Source organism: Pan troglodytes, chromosome 9 (genome assembly GCF_028858775.2).
Source record: "Pan troglodytes isolate AG18354 chromosome 9, NHGRI_mPanTro3-v2.0_pri, whole genome shotgun sequence".
Lineage (NCBI taxonomy): Eukaryota > Metazoa > Chordata > Mammalia > Primates > Hominidae > Pan > Pan troglodytes.
The window spans coordinates 18,703,191-18,725,040 of record NC_072407.2 but is presented as its reverse complement, the minus strand read 5'-3'; the positions used below and the strand labels follow the sequence as shown (position 1 = coordinate 18,725,040).

General features: G+C 39.3%; 1 protein-coding gene across 1 annotated transcript in view; it reads left to right on the top strand.

Annotated features, from left to right (window-relative positions):
* Positions 1-21,850, top strand: part of PSMA1 (proteasome 20S subunit alpha 1) — a 138,725-nt gene that overhangs the window by 14,128 nt on the left and 102,747 nt on the right. The window contains exon 2 of the mRNA XM_016920441.4: positions 18,401-18,586. Coding sequence (XP_016775930.1) covers positions 18,566-18,586 — 21 coding nt within the window. The 5' untranslated portion in view covers positions 18,401-18,565. The remainder of the gene's footprint in view (positions 1-18,400; positions 18,587-21,850) is intronic.

Here is a 21,850-nt window from a genome sequence, read left to right as displayed (position 1 = left end):
CAAAACAGAGATATAGATCAATGGAACAGAACAGAGCCCTCAGAAATAACACTGCATATCTACAACTATCTGATCTTTGACAAACCTGAGAAAAACAAGCAATGGGGAAAGGATTCCCTGTTTAATAAATGGTGCTGGGAAAACTGGCTAGCCATATGTAGAAAGCTGAAACTGGATCCCTTCCTTACACCTTATACAAAAATCAATTCAAGGTAGATTAAAGACTTAAACGTTAGACCTAAAACCATAAAAACCCTAGAAGAAAACCTAGGCATTACTATTCAGGACATAGGCATGGGCAAGGACTTCATGTCTAAAACACCAGAAGCAATGGCAACAGAAGCCAAAATTGACAAATGGGATCTAATTAAACTCAAGAGCTTCTGCACGGCAAAAGAAACTACCATCAGAGTGAACAGGCAACCTACAAAATGGGAGAAAATTTTCGCAACCTACTCATCTAACAAAGGGCTAATATCCAGAATCTACAATGAACTCAAACAAATTTACAAGAAAAAAACAAACAACCCCATCAAAAAGTGGGCAAAGGATATGAACAGACACTTCTCAAAAGAAGACATTTGTGCAGCCAAAAAACACATGAAAAAATGCTCATCATCACTGGCCATCAGAGAAATGCAAATCAAAACCACAATGAGATACCATCTCACACCAGTTAGAATGGCAGTCATTAAAAAGTCAGGAAACAACAGGTGGAGAGGATGTGGAGAAATAGGAACACTTTTACACTGTTGGTGGGACTGTAAACTAGTTCAACCATTGTGGAAGTCAGTGTGGCGATTCCTCAGGGATCTAGAACTAGAAATACCATTTGACCCAGCCATCCCATTACTGGGTATATACCCAAAGGACTATAAATCATGCTGCTATAAAGACACATGCACACGTATGTTTATTGCGGCATTATTCACAATAGCAAAGACTTGGAACCAACCCAAATGTCCAACAATGATAGCCTGGATGAAGAAAATGTGGCACATATACACCATGGAATACTATGCAGCCATAAAAAATGATGAGTTCATGTCCTTTGTAGGGACATGGATGAAATTGGAAATCATCATTCTCAGTAAACTATCGCAAGAACAAAAAACCAAACACCGCATATCCTCAGTCATATGTGGGAATTGAACAATGAGATCACATGGACACAGGAAGGGGAACATCACACTCTGGGGACTGTTGTGGGGTGGGGGGAGGGGGGAGGGATAGCATTGGGAGACATACCTAATGCTAGATGACAAGTTAGTGGGTGCAGCGCACCAGCATGGCACATGTATACATATGCAACTAACCTGCACAATGTGCACATGTACCCTAAAACTTAAAGTATAATAAAAAAAAAAAAAGAAAAGGAAACTATTCCATCTCAGATCATCAGGCATTAGATGGAGCATGCAACCTAGATCCCTTGCATGCGCAGTTCACAAAAGGATTCATGTTCCTATGAGAATCTAATGCCTCTGCTGATCTGACAGGAGGTGGAGCTCAGGCGGTAAGGCTCACTCATCTGCCACTCACCTCCTGTTGTGCAGCCTGGTTCCTAACAGGCCATGGACCAGTACCAGTGTGGGGGTTGAGGATCCCTGTCCTAAAAGATAGCCAAATTGCAATGAGGATCAGGAAGGGTGACATAAAGTAGATGAGATTTAAAATCTGTCTTAAAGGATGGGTAGGATTTAGATATAAGAGAGGATGGCATTGCAAGGAAGAAAAAAGGCATAAAAATGAAAGTGTTCATGAAATCATTGTTTTATCAGAATATAAAGTATGAGAATGATAACAATAAAAATATTATGAAGCAACTACAGCATGTGAGGTCCTCTAAGCCTCTTACTCTCATCCTCACAATAATCTGCCAGTAGAAATAATAACCCTCATTTTTACAACACATGGGACAATTGAGATTAAGTAATTTGTAGGGCAGAAAGATTAAGTAATTTGTCAAAGATTACACATCTAGTAGTTGGTGGAGCCAGGATTTGAACCCAGGCCATGGAACTCCAAAGGTCTATGTGCTTTCCGTTATAACAGTAATTGTTAAACTTTGGTACACAAGAACCATCCAGATAACTTTTACCCAGATGATAAAAATGCAGTTGCTGAATGCTAACCCCAGAGATTCTGATTCATTAAACCCGAGATGGGACTGAGGAATCTGCATTTCTACCAAGCACCTCAAGTAACCCTGAGGCAGGAGGTCTAGGAACCACATTATCCTGAGGTAGACCAGCATAGTTTCGAATAGACCCTGGAATGGATTTGAACATACTTAATGATGAGTGTTATGGATGAAATTGTGTTCATTCAAAATTTGAATTTTGAAACCCTAACCCCAGTGTGTCTGTATTAGTAAATGGGGCCTTTAAAGAGGTAATTAAGGTTAAATGAAGTCCTAATGGTGGGGCACTAATCCAATATGACTGATGTCCTTATAAGAAGAGGAAGAGACACCAGGGATGGAGGAAAAAAACTTATGAAGACACAGCAAGAAGGGGGCTATCTGAAAGCTAAGGAGAGAAGCCTCAGAAGAAACCAACCCTGCCAGCACCTTGATCTTGAACTTCTAGACTTTCTAGCCTCCAGAACTGTGATAAAATAAAGTTCTGTTGTTTAAGCTACCCAATCTATGGTGTTTTGTTATGGAAGCCCTAGTAGAGTAATACAGTGAGTTAAATTAACTTCCTGCTTATCCTAAGCTATTTACATGTGTCATATATCAGGAGCTGTCCTAAAGAAGATCCCTAATTATCATCGCTATCATAAAAATTCACATTTATATGGCATTTTATAATTTACAAAGCCTTTTCACGTGCTCTGTTACACTTGAACTTTGCAACAGCCTACAGGGTAACCAAAACTCAATAAGGCAATAGGACTTGCCCAGGTTTCTTACAAGTTGTAGAGCTGAGTTCAGGTCTCCTTACTCCAAATCTTATGCTGATTTTTTCTGCATCAGACATCACACACTTCATGATGTGCATGCACACACATCATGAAGTATGATTAGTATATAAGAGACCCATCTAAGGATATGTCTTTCTTTAGCTGTAGAGAGTAAATACCTTTACTTGATTTTCTAGTTACGTAAGATATGGTTTCAAGAATTTAAGAGATGTGCCAAAACGGTAATAGCATAGATAAGATAAGAATAGGTACAAGATTCCTAATGTTCAGTTCTCTTTTCAAACAATTGACTAGGCAGTAACAAAATGGTCTCATTTATATGAATTAAGATTATGCTTTTGCTCCTTCAGGGCACACACTTTTGAGTGATTTTCTAGTAGTGTTTTGCTCAAATGCCAAGTGTTATAAATTTGTAGACTGCCAGACTGTACAAAAGATTATCACTTAGGTAATAATAAAAACTGTAAATAGGGAAAAAAAAGTGAAAGAACAGTTAGAGATAGAGGAAGTGATTCCTTTACTTTCATTTTATTTTCCAGCACTTCCTCTTTAAGTTAGCAAAAATAACGTTTTTTGAATTGGCATTTGCAGAAAACAGTTCATAGAACACAGTCAACATTGTATACTACATTTCTGTAGATCCAGTACAGGAGGTAGATTCTAAGTCTGTCTTCTTCATACCCTACCATTTTATTGTTAGCTAAGGTCTTATTCCCTGGTGGCACTGTGTTAGTTTGTATCCTCTGAGAAACAAATGCCAAAACAGAATTAGACGTGCGAGTGACTTATTGTGGAAAGTGCCTATGAAAGATAAATGGAAGATAGCCAGAGGAAGTGGAGAGAGCCTTCAGACTGTGATGCAAGGCTCGCAATAGGGAAAGTGGGGAAAGGAAGGAGGATTAGGTAGAAAGAGCCTTATACTACAGCATCATTCTAAGAAAGTGTCAACCAGGCCAATGTGAGGTCCTCAAGCCAAAGTCTCCTATTAAAAGGAGTCCCTCATCTCACAGGAATGGGCCTACATTATACCCTTGCTGTTACTGACTAGGAGAAGCCCAAAAGAAGTATTGCCTCAGTACTGAAACAGGGGTGGATCCAGAAGAGTAATGGTCCAGTAGTCAATTATGTTCCCTATAGCAGAAGATTTGAGTGACAAATTTTCTTTTTTGAGATGGAGTTTCACTCTTTTTGCCCAGGCTGGAGTGCAGTGGCACGATCTCGGCTCACTGCAACCTTTGCCTCCCGGGTTCAAGTGATTCTCCTACCTCAGCCTCCCAAGTAGCTAGGATTACAAGCACACACCACCAAACCCAGCTAATTTTGTATTTTTGGTAGAGATAGGGTTTCACCATGTTGGCCAGACTGGTCTCAAACTCCTGACTTCAGGTGATCTGCCTGCCTTGGCCTTCCAAAATGCTGGGATTACAGGCATGAGTTACCACGCCCAGGCTGAATGACAAATTTTCTTGATTGCCACAGTCCACCTCTTTCTCTGGACAGATCTGCTTCTCTATGCAAATTTAGGGAACACATCCTCCATGTTTCCTATGGGCCTTTCTTCCTGAGGGAAAACTTAGAAGGAAGTTAGTGAGATGAACTGGAGCCCCATTGCTGCAGTTGGGCTTGAGACTGCAACAAGGTACTTAACCTCTCCCACCTCTATTATCCATTCCAAGTCCTCTCAACCCTCAGCTATCACCTTGGCAAGTAATGGTAGCTTACCTTGTGGTGTGACCCAAACCTTCATTCCTGATGGGTCTGAGCTCTTGGCAGTCATACCCTTTTCAAGTCAGGGTCGTTGTACATGTCCTTTCACAGCTACAGTGGGCCAAAGGAGTACCAGCAGGCTTCCAAGTAGATGACATAGGAGTTGCATACATATTCCTATCCTTATTGTCTATAAGCAGCACTACCTTCTCCCAATGATCAGGGTTGATTACCCCTGCCAAGATGTGACCCTATTCTTGCCTGCAGGTCTCTGGACATGAGGTGTCCAAACTGCCGTGGCAGTATCTGTAACATATAGTTCAATGAGACACTCACTGTCCCCTGGCAAGAGTGCACTCCCTCTCGGGACCTCCAGCCCTGCAGAGCCCAGAGTTGCACATATGGGGAGCCCAAAATCCCCCATTGAGAGTTATTGGGAGTGATGGTAGATAGGGCTAGTCCTGATTACACCCATCGATGGCCATTGTGTTCCTCCTGCTGATGACATGGTACCATATAGAGGTCTCTGAGTTAGCTCAGATCCCCATGTCATCTACCACAGTTGCAACAGCATCCCTTTCCCAGTTGGTACCTTTGGCTAAAATGGGGCTAGAGGAAAGGGTTCCCATACGACCAGCTAAAGGAGGAAGAATAATCCTGAGCTTCTCTCTGCAAAGGATGGCACTGCCTCCTTTGAGAGTGTTGCTTCTGAGCTGACGTTTCAGCTGTGCCTTTAGATAGCTGTTCCAGTGTTCTGTGAAGTTGGCTACTTCTAAATGATTTTGTTGTAGAAGATATAGCTAGAGCTCCCATGGTCATGAGTTCAATCCTGCATCTCCTTTACTGTGAAATGGGTCACCTGTTCAAATGTTTTTTGTGTGGTATTCTATACCCATAGATCAGACATTCTTTAAGCCCCTGGATTATGGTGCTGGCTAAGGTACTACAATCAGGAAAGACAAGCCTGTACCCAGAATAGGTGAAAAGAACCCTCTAGCCCTTGTAGTTGACTTACCACCAAGTGGCCAGTTGGTCTCATTAATAAATGGTGATATAACAGCATTGATCTCTGTTGCTGACAGGTTGGACATTCAGAAGCAGCAGAAGCTAGGTCAGCTTTGGTGATGGGAGGTCCATGCTCCTGGGCCCATGCATAGCCTGTCTCTGGCAGCATGGCCACTTTTTTCTTATGCCAAAATGTCAGTTTCAGGGTAGCCAACAACAAAGACTGGCTTATATAAACTGGTCTGGTTATTATATCTGCTTCACTGTTCACAATCTCTTCCATGGTAGATGCTTTCTATTGGGCCATAATATGTCACACTAAACTCTTCATGTTTACCTGCATACCTCTACCCCAGAACTCCTTCTCTAAAATCTTTCAATTATTTTCTTTCCAGGCCCCTGACCAGACAGCGAGGACATTGGCTATTTCCCAAGTCTATATATACTGGGCCACTTCTCATTCCACAAGAAGTCAATGACTAGGTGCACTTTTTACAGATCCACGCACTGGGAAGATTTTCCCTCTCCACTGTCTTTCAAGGCTATCCTTGAATGTGGTTGTAATGCAGCCATGGTCCATTTTGAGCTTGTACTCACATACAGAAGAGACCCACCCAAAAATCAAGCTTAAGCTTCCCTTCTACTTCAGTTGGTCATACGGGGCCCCCATATAGCCATAGGAACAAGCTAGGGAAGGGTGTTATTTCAGCTGTTGTGAATGACATGCTGGTCTGAGCTATCTGCGCATGCAATTTGCCATGTCCTTTGTCCTTCTCAGGCTCAATCCTTGATGTAATTTTCCATATTAAAGTAGACTACTGCTGGACCTATACAGCCTTGTGATTTAACATATCCAGCAGAACCAAACTTGTAATGTGCAGTTCTAGACCCATGGTCACTTTGTGCCGCATGGTGAAGCACTCTGCCTCTACCAGTCCCAGTAATTCACCAAGAGCTTTTTCTCAAAAGACATATAATTCTATGCTACAAATGGCATAGCCTTGCCCCAGAATTCCAGGGCCCTACGTTGTTATTCTCCCAGTGATACTTGCCATAAGAGACTGCATGTTTTCCCACCACTGTCACCTACACCATGAGATGTGCTGGATTGTATGCCCCAAGTGGCAGCTCTGTTTGCAGTGCAGCCTGGACCTCTTCACTCAAAGCTGGCAACTTTCTATGTCACTCAATCTAGCAGTATTCATAGGTTTGGAATACGCTGCCTCCAGAACCCAAAGAGGCCTACCAGCCACTTCATTTCCTTCTTTGTGGTGGCACACGCAAGATGCAGCAATTTTCTTTTACTTTGAAGGGGATATCTTGTCATGTTTATGACCATTGCATTCCTAAAACACTTCATTGAAGTTTCAAATCCCTGAATCTTCATAGGATTTATTTCCAACCCTCTGGAACACTGTGTCTTACCAAGGCCTTTAGCATACTAGTGCCTTCTTGCTCATTCTAAACAATCAGCATAATGTCATCAATGTAATGTATCAGATGAATGTTCAGGCAGTCCAGATTTCTTCAGAGTATATTATGACAGAAGGCAGGAACATTAACATAGCTCTAAGTCAAAAGTGTAATTGAAAATTATTATCTAACCCACAGGAATGTGAACTGTTTCTGATCCTCTCTTCTAATTGGAATAGAAAAGAATGTATTCATCATATCAGTTGCCACATACCATGTGCCTGAGACCTCATTAATCTGTTCTATTAATCACACAGTGTCTGGCAAAGCAACTGCAAGTGGGGCTACTAATTGCTTGACTCCGAACTCCTGAAAGTCTGCATAGGTACCCAGTCTTACATACTTTTCTGTCTAGAGCATCTAGGACCTAGCAGGTATTCTATATGTATTTTATGAATGGATTAATAAATTGAGTATGACATTCAAGAAGATGTCTACTAACAGGTTGATTTAGCTGATGACCCTAGCTCACAGGGTTATGAGGATTAAATGAGTTACTAAATGGAAAGTGTTTACAATAGTGTCTGGCACATAAAAAGCATTCAGTAAATCTTATCAATTGTATTTTTCCAGGCCGCAGAGAACCATCAGATATGATAGAGAGATTGACATTAAGCTAACTCCTTGACCATAAGTTTAAATGAAACGTGAGAGACATGTGTTGGCCTTTAAAGTGAAAGAGTCTGCAATATTTTTCTGAGAATGTGAGGTTTCCAAGGAAAACTCAAAAGAAAACTGATTGTAAAGCTGGAAAGAAAGAATTACTTATAGAAACAGACACTTTCATAGCTAGTGGAGAGAAAAAGGTGGTTACTATGTGCCAATTCATTACTAGCATTGCTATATTTAGGATAATTTTGAGGGCCAAATGTGGTGGCTCATGCCTGTAATCCCAGCACTTTAGGAGGCCAAGGTGGGAGGACAGCTTAAGCCCAGCAGTTTGAGACCAGCCTGGGCAACATAATGGGACCCCATCTCTACAAAAAAACAAAACAAAACATTGAAAATTAGCTGGGGGTGGTGGCGCATGCCTGTAGTCCCAGCTACTCTGGAGGCTGAGCCCAAGAGGTTGAGGCTGCAGTGAGCTATGATGGTGCTACTGCACTCCAGCTGGGTGACAGAGGGGTCTCAAATTAAAAAAAAAAAAAGAAAAGAAAGAAAGATAATTTCAGAAAAATCTCAAAGTTAAAATTTTTGACAAATGCTTTTTACTAATAAAGCAAAACATGATCTTGAAATAAAATGAATGAGTGCAATTATGCCCACTAGCCATTTCACAAAAATGGTGTTTTCCATTACCTAAATGACTATTTCCATATAAAAATTAATTAAAAGTACACTCACAGTTTTCATCTCTGACATAGGTCAATGTAACAGCTAATACAGGAAAACGAAAAGGTATAATAACAGGACATACACACCCCTACTCTTCATTAGAAGAAAAAAGAATATTTTTTCTTGTATAATACTGTGATTTGAGAGGCCTTAAAGCTGATATTCTCTGACATTAGCTTTGTGGTCAAATTTAAAATGATCTTGATAACTCTCAGGAAACCCCAAGTCTCATAAAACTTTCCCAATAATTTTCACAATGAGAGCTGTGAAATAATTTCAGGGTCTCTAGGAAAGAATCCACACTTGCTACTTTTAAGAAAGCTAGGAAGTGGGTTGTTGGACAAGATCTAAACATGAATTCTTTCATCTACAAAAAAAGTTGAGCCACTATGAAGAATTTCCAGTGGCCACTCTGTTATCAATATCTCACAACTAGGTCTAGACGACCTCAAAACTTGGGAAATTGCTTTGCTGCTTTATTGCCAGTATCTCTGTCTTTACAGAGCCTTCCAGAATAGAATCACTAGATTGAATTTATTCCTCCAGAAAGTCAGTTGCTTATTAGCACTTTTAACATCCAGATGGTTTGAGACAAAGGCTAAACCAGGGATAATTCCCAAGTATAAACAGTGGAAACTCTCTTTTGCTGAGGGACTCTAGTCTACTGGGCTATGGGCCAGGGCATGGGTTTCTTTTGCAACATCCCAACACTGCTGTGGCCTTTTCTATAACCCTTGCAAGTGAAGTCACCTGAAAAGCCAAGAGTTAAACTGGCTGTACAGTCTGAACTGTGAAGTTTGGAAATAAATTCAAATGGACCAATAGCCTGGATCTGTTTCATGAATAAACAGAGGAGTTCAGGCTTAGGACCCTATAAAGTTAAGTCAATATTAGTTATAGAGGAAATCCTGTTTGTTCTTCTTCTGTTGTAATTGTCTTTTTAAAAAGAACTCAGGTAGAGCTTTGGGGTATGTTATAATGCTCAAAACATCCTTAAAACATACACATACACATACACACACACACACACACACACACACACGCACACACACATGAGTGTTTATAACCAAGAAGAAAGCAAATCACTGTTGTCCTTACTGTTAGGTACACGAGAATTAAAAGTGTTTGCTCAATATCCTTAAAAAATACAACTTAAAATGCCCTAACTTATGAAATGGGAAATACTTATCTAGGTTCTGATGCCATATAGTCACCTTATCATGATTATTACAATAAAGATAAGTAAGTGATTGCTATTAAAGCCCTTTAGTTATGCTGATTTGGCACAAATTTTTCCCAGTACTCATGACCTAGAAATTATACATAACAAGGTCTGAGTAATCCAGTGTTTAAACTTTGAGGGTACTAAGAGAGTGATTTCTAACCTCTTTGAAATTATGACACCCTATTTTGCCCGTTAGACATCACAACTCTTGCTCCTGTTATACTGTCTCCACACACTCAAGGAAAACAATTAATCTATTATATGATATAAAAAACACTTAAATGAATTTAAATTAATCTTAATTTCTTCAGGCTTTTACTTGTTTTTCTTTATAATTACCTCTTCTTTGAAGCTGAGTCACCCTAGGTTTAAGCCAGAATTAACCTCTCCTCTTCGTGTATTCTTTTAGCTCTTTATGTGGTATAAATCTATATTACAGATTTTTTTTTGAGACAGGATCTCTCTCTGTCACCCAGGTTGGAGTTCAGTGGCACTATCTCAACTCACTGAAGCCTCGATCTCCTGGCTCCCCTACTTCAGTTTACCAAGTAGCTGGGACCACAGGTGTGCACCACCACACTCAGCTAATTTTTTTTATTTTTGTAGAGGCAAGTTTTCGCCATGTTGCCCGGGCTGGTCTTGAACTCCTGAGCTCAAGCAATCTGCTTGCCTCCCCCTCCCAAAGTGCTGGGATCACAGGCGTGAGCTGCCATGCCCAGCCTATATTACAGTATTTTTAAATCATATTTTTGTTGATTAATTTTAAGTCTTTCCCCCTGGCTTAAATGTAAGGGCCATGTTTATTCATCTTTTTTCCAGAATTTCTAGCACAGTGCTTAATACAAAGGGAGATTCAATACATGCTAGATGAAGGAATAATGAATGAATGCACAATGGCTGTGGAGGCAGAAATATACCAGCATGTCAAAAATATCAACCCAAGAATTATTATTCTAGTAGCTTAAAGATATGCCTGTATAAGATCATCTGTTACAGAACTTAAATCCAGTGAGAAAATGGATGCAAAAATACTTTATAAACTGTAAAATCATACACAAATGTGAGCAAATGTCACTGTTACTTACTATTTAGTATCCTTCAGGGAATAGTTTCTGAATTTATGAATCAAACTTTGAAAAATAGAATGAACTTAACTCATTGGAATAGTAGGACCATGAAAGGAATAATAAATGGAAGCCAGTTAACAACAAGTTGTCATTTGTCTATAATGTAATGCAGTAGGAGTTCAGTTTTGGAAAACCAGGCCTTGGTGACATCTTTAAAATACTAATATTTGTGTCCTGGTTTATAAATGACCATTCCTTTAGATGCTTAGGATTTGGATAATTCCATATAGTATTCCCAGAAATATGTGTTACCAGGTACAAAACATACAGGCTTGATTGTTCAAGGAAACATGTATTACATTTGGATAACTCTACTGAGAGGCTAAAATAACTGATTCATTTTTGAAGTGACCATTGATAGTAAACTTCAGCAGTTCTAGAAGAGGCAATAAACATATCAGGGCAATTTGACAGGCTACTGTGGTTCAAACAGATGTTAGTGGTAGCCAAAGTTCGCAAATTATGTCAATGAAGCTGGATTCCATTAAGTCAATCAGTAACTAAGGAAATAGTTAATTGAGATACAATCACAAGCTAGAAAAGCAGGATAAATTAAAGAAGTAAGAGGAATAATCACATTTCTCGATAATCACATGCTATCAGACAGCAGAATCTGATGTCTGGAAGATAAAGCAGGCAGATTTCAAAAATGGAAAAGGAGGCCATAGGCTAGAGCATGAGTAATTCCATAAAAGCGGTCAAATGGGAATCTTTCTGAAAAGCAAATGATGTCCTCACAGAAGGAAATTGCCTAAAAACTACTAGAACATAGTTTCTATGCTACAAACATAATCTGGCCAAAGTCATCAGCTAGTAAGTTGCAAAATGGATTTTCAAAACCAGGTTGACACCAAAGCCCATGTCCTCCACACTGTACTTGTCTCTCCTAGGCAAGGAATAATCAAGGTATGTGCCAAGCTCCCAGGCTGTGTTGTTCCTTACACCTCTCCTGATTCCAGTTTCAGTAAAGCCATGAGTCACAGCAGCGGTAACAGTAAGAAGCTTTCAGCTTGTCCAGCTCACTTGTTAACCCCATATATATACACACACACACACACACACACATATATATATATATACATATATATATATTTCAAAAAAAAAAGGACAATAAAGAGGCTGAAGATGAACTCAAACCAAGTAGCTGATTTTCTGAAGCAGCTAACCTATTTCTGAGCTAACAGTGTGTGTTAAATTCTTACTTCTGTATTCTCTCAGAATTAGAGAGAAATGTCTATTCACTCTTTCATTTAACAAGCAATTATTGAGTGCTTACCCTGTGCCAGTCACTGGAGAAACAGAGATTAATAGAAAAAGATTTCTGCTGTTAAGAATCACATAGTTGAGGAAGGAAGGGGGAAGTAGAAACAGACAAGCAAATGATTATAGTACAATGTAGCATTGATATTGAGAACTAAAAAAAGAAATTAACAGTAATAAATATAGGGATGCTACATTGGGGGAAATATCCTTTCCCAATTTTTGGCGTTTCCTTCCAGATGGAGAAGATTCCACTAGTGTGGTATTCCCTAAACTTTGTCCACCCCTCAACTCTTTCCTTCCCAGAGAAGGAGAAATTACTTAATCTGATTGATTAGTATGAAAAAAGAAAGTGGGCATGTAACACAAGCCCCTTATTTTCTCCCTCCAAACCCACTCTCAGCAGGCAGCCTGAAAAGAAGATAACTTCTGTTCTCCCATGCCCTGTGTTTTTCACAGACTGGCTTCATGTAAGAAAGCCTAGAGAAGTCCAGCACTGTCTGTGACTAGGGGTTCACTATTAGGAATCCCTTTTGTTCATAGATACAAACCACATTCTCCACCATCAGTTTAATCTGTACTAAATGTGTTATTTCTCAAGAGGCAATATAATGTAGTGGTTAGGTTCATAGACTCTGGAGCCAAACTGGTTCATACCCTGGGTTTGCTACTTAATAATAGCCATGAGACTTTGGGTCAGTTGCTTAACCTCCCTGGGGCTTCAATTTCTCCACCTACAAAATAGGGCTAATAGTATCTACTCACAGGATGATGTGAGGATTAAGTGAGTTAACATATCTAAAGCACATAGAACAGTGCCTGTTACAAAATAACTTCTCCAGAAGTTTGAGCTATCATTACTATTATTATTATTTTAACCTTTATCTATTGTAATCTTATTTCTCAATTTGTTGAAAACTCAAGCAGGAAAAAGTGTTATTAATATTTATTGGGATCTGATCGGGCACAGTGGTTCACACCTGTAGTCTTAGCACTTTGGAAGGCCGAGGCAGGCAGATCATTTGGGTCAGGAGTTCGAGACCAGCCTAGCCAACATGGTGAGACCTCCATCCCTACTAAAAGTATAAAAATTAGCCGGGCATGGTAGTGCTTGCCTGTAATCACAGCTACTCAGAGGCTGAGGCACAAGAATAGTTTGAGCCTGGTAGGTGAAGGTTGCAGTGAGCCAAGATGGCACCATGCACTCCAGCCTGGGTGACAGAGCAAGACTCTGTCTCAAAAAAAAAAAAAAAAAAAATACTGTTGGGATCCTCCAACTCTCACCTCCAATAGTTAGGGAAGTTTAAGAAATCTTACACAGTTCTTACAGTCGTTGCCCTTTTGTTTATAGTTCTTGGCTCTTTACTGGATGAAATTTGGAAGATTGTATCAGTAGGTGCCAGATGCCAAGCCAAGCATCTCAGACTTCAGCCCAAATTGGTTTGAGGTTGATGCCTCTGATTTCCATGGGTAAGGCAGGCAGGCAGCTCTTTACTTGATTCTCAAAGATTAATCCCATGTCCCTCAGGTTATCTGCACATTCTAGAGATCCCCTCTTGCTCTGGCCTCTGCGTGTCCTACTGTGGTCTTTGCAAAACCCTCCTAGGAAGAGAAGGCTCTTTCCCACCTAGTCACAATGATTCTTTCCCTGGATTCAGATCTGCCTTTCAGGAGTTCAATGAGGGAAACAAACAGGTAGGCTAAAACAATTGGAATACAAAGTATTAAGTACAGTTAAAAAGAGATCTAAATGGTACCACAGAAGTGGACCAGTCAGGACAGGAAACAGATGGCATACTGAAAAGGAGTGATTAAAGAGAGTTTAATAAGGAATTTATTTACAAAGGTATAGGCAGTTAAGGACAGTGAAGCATCAACAGTGAAAATTGCTCCTACACCTAGGCCTGAAGAAACAAAGGGAAAGAGCTATTACCAAACTTCAGAAAGCAAGCTATAGGAGAGAGCTACCTCACAGGAACTCTGTTTCAGGTAATGCAGCCCCTGCCAATCCAAGGCCTGGAAGAGAGGGATGTAGGAAAATATTACAATTGTACTCTTCTGTCCTCTGAGTTTCTTTCAGGGTGTCCCACTGTTCAAATCTACCAGAAAGTCAGAGGACAAGGAAACCTGTTACTGTCATCCAAAGAGGTCAACCTCTGAGGACGCAGGGCAAGTAGAGAATGCTGGAGAGGGGATCTCAAGTGGCCAGCAAAGAACAACCCAGCACAGAAGCGAAGGGACTAACACTTTCTTAAGATTTCATAAAAGACCTTTTAAAGGAGGTTATATTTGAGATAGGCACTGAAGGATAAGTAGGGGTTTACCAAATAGAGAAGTGAATAAGACATTTTAGGCAAAAGGATAGCATTGTCAATATCTCATAGGTATACAAAAGAACTTGCATGGGTTATATATTCAGACAAGCAATCCCATTTGGCAGAAGCACATGATGCTTCTGGGGAGATGGGTCTGAAAAGAAAAGTTAGGATCAGATTATAAAGGCTCTTAAGTGCCATGCTAAAATGACTGGACTCGATCCTGTAGTTAATGAGGATCCGCTCAGAAACTTTCAGAGAAAGAGAGTGACATGAGCATAGTTTAAGTTAGAAAAAGATCCCTCCAATGGCAGTGTAAAGGATGGACTAGAGTACTGAAAGACTAAAAGCAGGAAGATCATTTTGGGGATCTTTGCCATAGTCCAGGCAAGATAAAGGTGAATGGCACTAAAGCAGTGGCAGTGATAAGGAAGCAAAGATTCTAGGCATTTTCTGAAGATTTAATGAACAGAACTGGATGACCTAGTAACTATGAGGAATGCAGAAAAAGGCAGGCTCTAGATGAGAATCAAATTTCTAGCTTAAGAAACTAGATCGATGGTGGTACTATTAATTAGGAGAGAAAATTCAAGCAGAGTAGCTTTGTGTGAGACTGCATGGATTTCATCTTTCTGCGTACTGAGTTTATTATGCCTATGGATCACTAACAGAAATATCTAGATGGCAATGAACAGTAGAAGGCCAGGCTCTGAAGAGAGATCTAGGAGCCAGATGTACAGTCTGGAGAAGAACAATTCATTATTTGGGGTTTTTTTTTTTCAGCTTATATGAAACATATTCACCAAATTTTTCTCAACCTCTGTAACAAAGGAAAAAATGTTACTCATCATATAATGAAATAAACCACAGAGTTGGAAATAAATCCACTGATGACACTTCTTACCAGGGGAGAGTTTTTCATCTGTTTGTTAATAATAGAAACTCCTAACTCAGAATTGCATGGTAGTTTAGGAGTATTTTTTAAAAAAACAAACAACCCTCAGTTTTTAAAACTGAGTACTGTTTGCTTGTTATATTTAACACTTGGTTATTTTGTAAATAATATCCAAATTTTCCATAAAAGCTTCATTTTATTATTTAAACCCATATCCCAGTGACATGCAATTGTTCTTCAACTGAGACATTTAATAATACTGTGACAAGCAGAGTTCTTTTCTCATAGTAAGTTCAATATAAATATTTACTGGATGAATGGATAGGTAGAAGGATAAATGAAAGCAGCAGAGTGTGATAAAGTAATTTTGATTTTGTTGTAAATGTGATATATATAAATGTATGAAAAACTGTAATCAAGAGAATTACAAATGGTCTACTTTTGTTTCATTTGTGGAAGATGCCAGAATTATTTAGACAACTGCCTGTTTCTCCTTTGTGTCCAGAGGCCTCAACCACCTTACTTAAAAAGAACTGAAATACTGTTCTTCTAGTTCTTTGCTGTATAAAATGAGCACAGGTATAGGGTTTCACTACTTTACTTCTTTTGTGTAATTTCCTACATAATTATTTTGAAATCTCAGAAATATAGTTCTGATTATCTGAAACCAATGGAAGTCTGTCCTTAATACCACATAATGAGGCACAGTAGAACCAGTTGATTTTTGGCTGGGCACAGTGCTCACGCCTATAATCCCAGCACTTTGGGAGGCCGAGGTGGGCAGATCACCTGAGGTCAGAAGTTTGAGATCAGACTGGCCAACATGGTGAAACCCCGTCTCTACTAAAAATACAAAAAATTTAGCTGGGCATGGTGGTGCACACCTGTAATCCTAGCTACTTGGGAATCTGAGACATGAGAATCACTTGAACCTGGGAGGCAGAGGTTGCAGTGAGCCGAGATGGTGCCACTGCAGTCCAGCCTGGGCACCATCTCGGCTCACTGCAACCTCTGCCTCCCTGGAGCAAGACTCCATCTCAATTTAAAAAAAAAATTGATTTTTAACTCCTAACTTTATACATGACCAATATGTGACTTAATAAACCTATTTAAAATTATTGAGTTTATTACTGTATTTTACATTATTAACTTTATTACAGACTTTATTTGTTAAAATCCTCTATTCAAAATAACTTTAGAAAAAATGTTCTGCTTTGGTGGTTGTCCCTCCAGTGAAATTTGGAATCAGTCATTAATACACTGCATAACCATGTTCCTTCCCTATCTCCATCTTAATGTAGTTCCTTGTCTTCAATGGGCACCATTGACACTGCATCTTTTATCACTCATCTGCCCAGCCCTCCCGGCCCACAAAATAAATGGAAAGATTTCTTCCTAACTCCTGCCCTTTCTAAGGAAGGAAGTATAGGCACATGGTCTAAAGAGGACTGGACCTCAAGTTAAATTATGACCAGGCCCAGTCACCCACAGATCATATGATCTCTGGGTAAACACAGCCTACTCTAAATGACTAAGTTAAAGGTAGCAGGAAGATACAGAGGATACTAAAAATGCTTGACAAATTTTAAATTTCTGTTGAATATTTTAAAAATATTTTATTTATATCTCTTTCCTAGAGGGTACAGTCTATGTCCTAGTCATCTATGTATTTTTCTTTTCACCTAGCACAATATCAGTTGCTAGTAGAATGAATTAAGAAACTGCTCCATACATTTTTTTTCTAATTTTCTGCATTATCTAATGTTTCTTTAATGCAGATAAACTGCTTATATGATAGTTAAATGTCTCTTTCCTGTTTTAAATGTATATATTTTATATAGATATATTGTACACAATAATACATATATGATCATACTTTCAATTGAAGGAAAGTAAGGAAATAGTTTAAAACTGACTTATGAATCAATACATAATACAATTTCAACATCTTATGAGAATTGTGTGTTACACTACATAATATTTAAATACAAATTATATTTTTCTGCTATTCTAAACACCATGGTTAGCAAAAACTGAAATGAATGTTTTGTTTTCCTATGACACAACTGGGTGAAAAGCAGAACTACACATAAGTTTCATAATAAAACTTCACACCACATCATACTTGTCTTTTGTCAGGTTTTGTTACATTCCTCCTAGCTCAACCAAGACTCCCTGGGGCTGGCAAACAGGGCAAAGTTTGAGTCAAAACCATGCACTTCCTTTCAGCTTTAGAGATGCACTTACAATTTTGGGGGAAACCAAAAAACAGCTGTTTTTTCCTCCAGATGTGGCAAGTCTGTCACTTTCAGTGTTTATTCCAACTCCAAACTCAGCACAAATAAAGACAATTGCCTGGGAAAGGAAGGGGATAGAGGCTGGAGAATCCAAAAGTTCTATTCCACTCAAAATAAGGTATCAATGTTACAAGACTCCTTTGAAAAGAGACAAAGTTGGGAAGATGGCAGAGCAGAAAGGGAGAGAAGGAGAGAAGAGAGAGAGAGCATGGAAGGGAGGGTGGGAAGAAGGAGGAAAGGAAGGAACAATCTAGTGAGGAGTATGTGTCATTACCAAAGATTAGGATTAACCCAATTCTGTGGTCCTGGGATCCAACAAAAAAAATGCACACCTGACCTAATTGTATTCATTTGTCAAGAGGCCGGTTCCATATCGGAGACAGGCTGTATTCATAGATGATTTTAAGGACAGTTTAAGGCATAGAGTTTTACTCTAAAAACTGAGAAACAAAAAATCCTTCATTGTAGAATTTGTTTTGTTGCCCTATCTCTACTATTTATACTTTTCCACTTTAGCTATGCACAGAACATAGCTAATTTTCATCTCAATTTTTCAATTCTTTTGCTATATAATAGTTAACATTTATTGACCACTAACCTCATTTTAAGGACTGTGCTAAGTATTTTACATACTTTCCTGGGGAAGCACTTATTCCTCACTTTTGATATTTCCCTCCACGTGGGGAACATCCATTAGAGTAACTCTCCTGGCCTGTATCTACTTACCCCCAGGAGAGGAGAAGAGAGTTTGGTGAGTTTGAGATGAGGAACAGGATGTCTGATGAAGATCTAATATAACTCATGTTCCTTTTCCCTTCTCCATTGTCTTTCAGGTATTCCACCCTGCAAAAAGCATGTATTCATGGTCAGCTCTCAGCAAGGCCAGTAGCAGAGTGGTAAAGGCCTTGGCCCTCCAAGGCTGGGAAAAGACAATGACAAGTCAAATCCAGACCTATGTTGGATGTTGGTCTACTAGGTGACTGTCTCCTGGAAATGTTATGCAGCTCAGCAAGGTGAAGGTGAGAATATCTTTGCTTTTTGATAAAACACAGAATGCATAGATTTCACATCTCACTATGTGAGCCCCCACAAAACAAAACCTAGAGGAGCATGTGAGAAAAACGCATGTCTAGGCTAGAAAACAAGAGAAAAAAAGAAAAATGTCTGTGTAAGAAAGCAAAGGAAAGAAGATGCTCAAATCCAGCAAATCATACCAGCCTTGTCATAGGCACAAAAAGAAAGGGATTAACCTAAGTTACAAGGTGAATTATCATGAAATCAGATTAACCTTTCTGAAAAATAGTCATGGGACAAAGGAGGGATATATAACACTAGAGGCTTAACCCTTTCCTGCAGAGAAAAAAATGTAACTGAAAGAAATGCCACTCAAGGCTTGTGACATTCAAAGTGAAGACAAGATAAGGTCTTATGTAGTACATGACATAGGTGTAGACACTCACTAGACTGAAAGGAGTACATGTTTCCAAAGCAGCTTTAATTCACGTCTCTGCTGAGGGTGATTACAATAGTAGGAAGCAGGAGGCAGGTCTTAGGCCATAGCAAGAGGTACAGGCAATAGCCTCTGTGGCACAGGATTGAGATACCTGTTCATAAGACATCTCGGAGGCTGTGTCACTAGACACAGCCCCACTCTTATCAGCATGGGGTGCCAGAAACATGAGACTCAATGGGAAAATAAAATTAAGAGGATTTGAATATGTTATAAAGGAAAGGCACTTTGAGTAAAACATATTAATTGTGGCTGCCATCATGTGAAGATTTTTAAACTTTTGTAGAACCCAGAGGTGTTGCAAATGCCGCTCTCTGAGAAAGCAGATAGTATGCAGAAGTGGCTCTTCCTCTGATATTGGAAGTAAAAGATTAACTTCTTGATGGCTGACTTCTCCCAACTGAGTTTAAGCTCACAATTTCCTGACTCCTGAAAATTGGCTGTGACTGCCACCAAACTGTATCCAGAAACCCAACCATTTGTCACCTCCCCTGCTATCACATTGGTCCAAGCCACAATCATGTCTTCTTTAGATTATTGCAACAGTTTCCTAAATGGTCTTCCTGCTGCTGCACTTACCCTTTAGAGTCTCTTCTCAGCAAAGCATCCAGGTGATCGTGTTAATTCAAGTCAGTACCTTGTTCTGTACGCTGCACTGGCTTCCTATCTCATCAGAATGAACACTACATGGTCTGCCCTCTGTATCCCCCTGATCTCCTCTCATCACTCTTCACCTTGCTCACTGCACTCCAGCCACATAGGATTCCTTGCTGTTTTGTAAACACTCCAGGAATACTCCTGCCTCCTGTTTTTGCATTTGCTATTTCCTCCACCCTAAAATGATCTTTCACTACATAGGCACATGGCTTGCTCTTTAACATCCTCTAGGTTTTTATTCAAAATAGTCTCCCTGGCTCTCCTAGCTAAAATTCTAATCCCCTCTCAACATCTCATAACTCCATTCTTTTATTTTTTTCTCCTTATCATGTCACTAATATGTTAAATATTTAATTATCTTATTTAAAAAAGGTCTTCCCCAAAAGAATGCAATTTTGCTCCATGAAGGCAAGAATCTTTGTCTGTTTTATTAGCTGCTAGAATATCTCCTGATACATAGTAGGTATTCAGTAATTATTTGCAGTATGAATGAATGAATGAATCCTGATGAGACAAGCCTGGATTATCTCCATCCACCTATCGTTATGCAGATAACTTTGATATGGTCTTTGGACTCACCAAGTGATGTGATCTGGAACCATAATTTTCCTATAGTATCAACATTACAATCTAGGGATTAGCTTGCTTTCCAAATTGCATAGTGACTGAGCTAGAACTCTTATAATTCAGTATGCTCTAGGAATTCTTTGGACTTTATTTTATTAAGTGGGGATCATGAAAACAAATTCTGAGTTCTTGAAGGAACTGCATCCATTCTAGGAACTGCGCTACTGAGGGAAACGAACACCACATCTGCCTTCTCTTGACCAGGACTGAGTAGAGTAAGAAATGAGGAAAGACAAGTTTTGTACTTTAACTTTTTTAAACTTTAACTCATAAAGTCAAAAGAATTTGATTTAGGGCTTTAATCTCTTTGGGTTTTAACTTATTTAGACTTAACTTGCAAGGGAATCTAATATTTTTTACTGTAATTTCTCCCTGGAATTTGATAATGGGAAGAAGTCTATATTCAGATGTGAAGCATCTTATTATTTTATATATTTTATACATAATATGTATACTTTTATATTATATATAATTATTTTAACATATATAATCATATATATTTTATATGTATAAAATACAGACAGGATCTTGCTTTATATTCATATAATTATATATTTTTAACATATATAATCATATTTTATATATATATAATTTTTTTTGCCTTTTTAAAATTTTATTATTATTATACTTTAAGCTTTAGGGTACATGTGCACAACGTTCAGGTTTGTTATATATGTATACATGTGCCATGTTGGTGTGCTTCACCCATTAACTCGTCATTTATCATTAGGTATATCTCCTAATGCTAACCCTCCCCGCTCCCCCTACCCCACAACAGTCCCTGGTGTGTGATGTTCCCCTTCCTGTGTCCATTTTATATATATATAATAGAGACAGGGTCTCGCTGTATGACCCAGGCTTAAGTGCACCCAGGCTCATAGCTCACTGCAGCCTCCAACACCTGAGCTGAAGAGATCCTCCTGCCTCAGTCTCCCAAGGCAGCTGGAACTACAGGCACATGCCAGCAAGCTTGGCCAATTTTTAAATTTTTTGTAGAGATGAAGTCTCACCATGTTGCCCAAGTTGGTCTCAAACTCCTGGCCTCGGTGATCCTTCCACCTCAGCCTCCCAAAGTACTAGGATTACAGGCATAAGCCACTGTGCCTGCCTTGTTATATACACTATTATTGGGGTATTTTTATGCTGTCATTCAGTGCCATTGTAGAACTTCTGATGGGCTATATACATGTTACATCCATGAAAATCCACTGCTCACACTTCCTGCTGTAAGGATCATAATGGACTGATGGCCTCTGGACCCATCATCATGTTCACACTGAGGCCACACTTCCTGCTAGCTGCTTCTACCAATGACTGAAGATGACTAGGGTACTAAAACATGCCCATTCCAGTGAAATAGAACTCTTCCAACAAGGAACTTTGGCTGAAGGATTTTCCATCAGCCAGGTTTAACCTTTCTAAGAACTGCTGCATTGCAGTCTAAGATTCTTCCTACCCAGTTGTCCTTCCTTCCGTCTCTTCTTGCACA